At 43.5% G+C, this 3,951-nt stretch overlaps 1 protein-coding gene across 1 annotated transcript; it reads right to left on the bottom strand.

The window, feature by feature from the left end:
* Nucleotides 1-246: 246 nt before the first annotated feature.
* On the bottom strand, nt 247-3,607 carry LOC311489745 (uncharacterized protein). Its single transcript, XM_084546975.1, has 4 exons — nt 3,601-3,607; nt 3,048-3,131; nt 2,373-2,480; nt 247-1,709 (listed from the first exon to the last, which is right to left on the bottom strand). The coding sequence occupies exons 3-4, from the start codon at nt 2,377-2,379 to the stop codon at nt 1,321-1,323; spliced, it is 396 nt and encodes a 131-aa protein (XP_084403101.1). The 5' UTR covers nt 2,380-2,480; nt 3,048-3,131; nt 3,601-3,607; the 3' UTR covers nt 247-1,320.
* Between the last annotated feature and the right edge of the window lie 344 nt (nt 3,608-3,951).

Genomic DNA, 3,951 nt, shown 5'->3' with positions numbered 1-3,951 from the left:
TCCTTCCTTTGATTTCTAAACTTGTAGTTAAAGTTGTTGCTGATCCGTTGTGTGATCATTTAAACCGGTTTGTCTGAAGAGTTTCAGTCAGATTTTAAAGTTCATCATAGAACAGAAACAGCTCTGGTTAAAGTTACCAACAATCTCCTCATGCCTTCAGATAATGGACTTCTGTCTTCTGTCCCAGACCTTAGTGCTGCATTTGACTCTAGTCATCACAATACTTTACTACACACACTTGATTAAATGTTTGAATCCTATCTATCAGACAGATTCCAACAAGGATTCTTCTACTAAAGTTAGTTATGGAGTTGCTCAGGGTTCTGTACTAAGACCAATATTCTTCACAATAAACATGCTTCCCTTAGGAAATATTATCAGGAAACACTGCATCATCTCTATGCAGATGACACGAAGCTATATGTATCTATCAGCTGGTTGAACTCCTTAAAGACATAAAGGATGACCTGGAACTTCCTCCTCTTAAACTCAGACTAAACAGAAGTAATTGTATTTAGCCCTAAACATCTCAGAGATTCATTATCACTTAGTTTTTCTGGATGTCATCACCTTGGCCTCCAGCACTACTGTGAGAAACCAGGATATGTCCTTTAATTGTCCCACAAAGCCACTGACCAGGACTGTCTTCTTTTATCTGCATCAACTTGGTCAACATTAGGAACATCCTGTCTCAGAGTGATGCTGAAAAACTAGTTCATGCATTAGTGTCTTCCAGACACTTAGTGTTAACCAGAGAGATCATATTACTCCAGTTTTAGCTTCAAATCCAGAACAGAATTTAAACTCCTCCTCCTTCCATCCAAGGCCCTTAAAGGCCTAGCTCCATCGTATCTTAAAGACCTCCTTGTACCAGATCATAATAGCTGGGTGTTCCTTCATTCCCCTCCTCCTCCATCTTTTTGTGTATGTCTCTGGCCTAGAGTTGTGTGGTTCTGATCTGTGGAGCTTCATACTACTCTTTTACTCTCTTCTCTCTCTTTTTCTGTCTCTACCTGAGTGGCTCCCTCCATATGAGCTGGTTCTGCTTATGGTGTATTCCTGTTAAAAGGGAGTTTTTCTTGTCTATACTCACCTGTCGTTGGAGGACACTGTTTGACCCTGTTGTCTTTTTCCAATTCACTCCAAAGACAAAACATGCAAAAACAGAGCTATGTAATTTATGCTATTAAGTGCATTGATGAATGAACCAAATTGAACATTGGGGGAAATGACAAACAAACAACCAAAACAACAGTTGTATCTACAGTACTGACCTCTGACCTGTATCTACAGTACTGACCTCTGACCTCTGACCTGTATCTACAGTACTGACCTCTGACCTGTATCTACACTACTGACCTCTGACCTGTATCTACAGTACTGACCTCTGACATTGAGCTTCGCTTGTTTCTTCATCAGGATGTTTCCCTCCTTGTTGTAGACGGTGCAGGTGTAGATCTGGGTGTCTCTGTCTGTGGGGTATTTCAGGGTCAGACTGAAGTCTCCAATTTTCAGGTTTTTCTTCATCTTCGTTCTGTTTCTGTAAATCTGGATCTGGTCTTTAAGCTGGTCAGAGCCGTTCTGATACACATGGACCACAACATCTCCACCATCCTTCCACTCCACTTCAGCGTCTTTAGGAAGGCGAGTTATGGTTTTGCAGGGCAGATGGACAGACTCCACCCCTGAATCCACCTCCACCTGGTAGACTGAGAGGACAATAAATCACATCATCAGCTGTAGAGACAGCAGCAGCTCTGATGGTAACAGGACGTCTCTGTCCATCCTTGTCTATGTGTCTCATGTTGGTGGAGGACTCTCAGTGTTCAGTTTGTTTGAGGACGTGGATCAACCAGGTGACCTGAGCTCACCTGATGTCTGTCACACCTCTGACACAAACCAGTGGAAACTAGTTTGTGACTGAATGCCCAGTTTCCTTCTTCAGGACATTTGGAGAAGTTACCAAAGAAGAAGTCAGGAACTAATGAGGAACCAATCAGATGAATGGATGAGGAAGAACCCTAACCCTCTGCTCTGGTTTTCCTGGGACTGGGAGAGACCTGGACTCATGAACTCAGCTCAGGTCCTGATTGAGGACGTCAGGAGCTTCTGATTAGAGCTGGATTGTGTCTCTGTTTTTTTCCTGATATCTTCCTGACTCATTCCTTGGTAACTAGTCAAAGCATCCTTTAAAGTGCTGCAGACATGTTTGATGAAGAATTTCTGACTTCTGGAACTAAGCCTGGAAGTTTCTCTTCAGCTCTCTGCAGTAGCTGTTTGAGCTCTGAACTCTTTCAGCAGCTGGGACAAGTCTCCTCCACAGGACACATGTTACCATCAGCATTATGGGTAGTGTAGTAGTAGAGACTCACCCGACATGGAGTAGTGTTGGAAATAAAACAAAAGACCCCCAGCGACACCAAGAACAACCAGGAGAATCAGGAGAACCAGGAGAACTATGGCCCAGGTTGGAAACTCTTCTGTGGAGAAACATAAAGAACAACATGACCTCTGACCTTTGACTGGTGTCTCCAGTACTGACCTCTGTCCTCTGGCCTGTATCTATGTCTGAGAGGACAATAAAGCAGATAAACTGTAGAGGCAGGTGTTTGTTTCCTGGATGAGAAGCTGGACGTGTTCAGTCTGCAGCTCATCATCTAACAGCTCACTGTGACTGCTCCCTCTTCTTCCATTACTCCCCGAATATTTCAAACTGATCCATACAATCATTGGTGTCTCGTGAGTTCTACATTCACTGACAAACACAGTGAGTCTGAGATTAGTACTAGCACCTCTCTGCTAGAACTAAGTTATCTGCATTTACTGTGGATGTGAGTGGAGTTACCATTAGATCAATAACACAGCTGAGAGCTGAGACTTCTCTGCAGAGCACAGAGCTTTCTGAACAGCTGAGATCTTGAGAAGTGTATTAAAAACTTTAAAATCTACCTTCCAGGTATATCTGAAACAGACTTCTAAAGAATGTGTGATTATTTGAATTTAACCATGGAAATTAAATATTTGAATCTATTGACAGCCCTAATTACCTGCAATAGACTGGCAACCTGTCCAGGGTGTACCCTGTCTCTCATCCAATGACAGCTGGGATAGGCTCCGGCGCCCCCGCAACCCTTCACAGGAACAAGCGGTTATAGAAGAAGAAGAAGACAGTCCTAATTAGACACATCTCATCACATTAGCAGAAACACAACACATCATCTGTATAGGAATGTCTCCCTGGACGGTTACTAATAATATGAAAACAGTGCTGCTTGAAAACTTCATTCCTGGATCACATAAAAACCTGAGTTAGATTTTGATCCTTTCATCATTGCTAAATGTCTGTGAGAACACACTTTTCTCGAACACTCTGTCAGCAAGAACCCATCACCTTCCTTCTGGTTTTACAGTCTTTTACAGAGTTAATACTGGTTCTGTCATATCTTTCAGAAAGAATGAATGAATGAGGTGCTCCGTCTCCACTGCTGTTGGTCAGATGTTCTGCTACAGAAAGTGAAACCTCCTAAAGGTTCAGTTAAGTGTTTTTCTTCCTCCACATATTTAAACAGTGAATGTTGAGGTTTGTTTCTGACCTTTTACCTGTAGATGTACGTCTGTCACTCTCAGTTCTTCTCTGCCATCACTGATGGAGCAGGTGTAGATGCCGCTGTCAGAGAGGTGGGGTTCTTTCAGAGTGAGGTTGAAGTCTCCAGTGTCTAGAGCATCAGGCGTCATCGATGTCCTCCCCCTGTAAACCTGGTTCTGACCTTTAACTTCATCTGTTTCTCGTCGTTTGTGGACAGATTTGGGACTGAGATCGTTCCTGGACCAAATCACTGTGGGGTTGTCCACAGGTAAAGAATCCAAGTAGCTGCAGGGTAGCAGGACAGACTCCGCCCCCTCAGTCACCTGCACCACACCTGCCAGGGCATGCTGGGAAACTGAGAGGAC

Source organism: Chelon labrosus (genome assembly GCF_963514085.1).
Source record: "Chelon labrosus genome assembly, chromosome: 1".
NCBI classification, from domain to species: Eukaryota; Metazoa; Chordata; class Actinopteri; order Mugiliformes; family Mugilidae; genus Chelon; species Chelon labrosus.
Note: the sequence above shows the minus strand (reverse complement) of the source record. Positions and strands in the feature narration are given on the sequence as shown.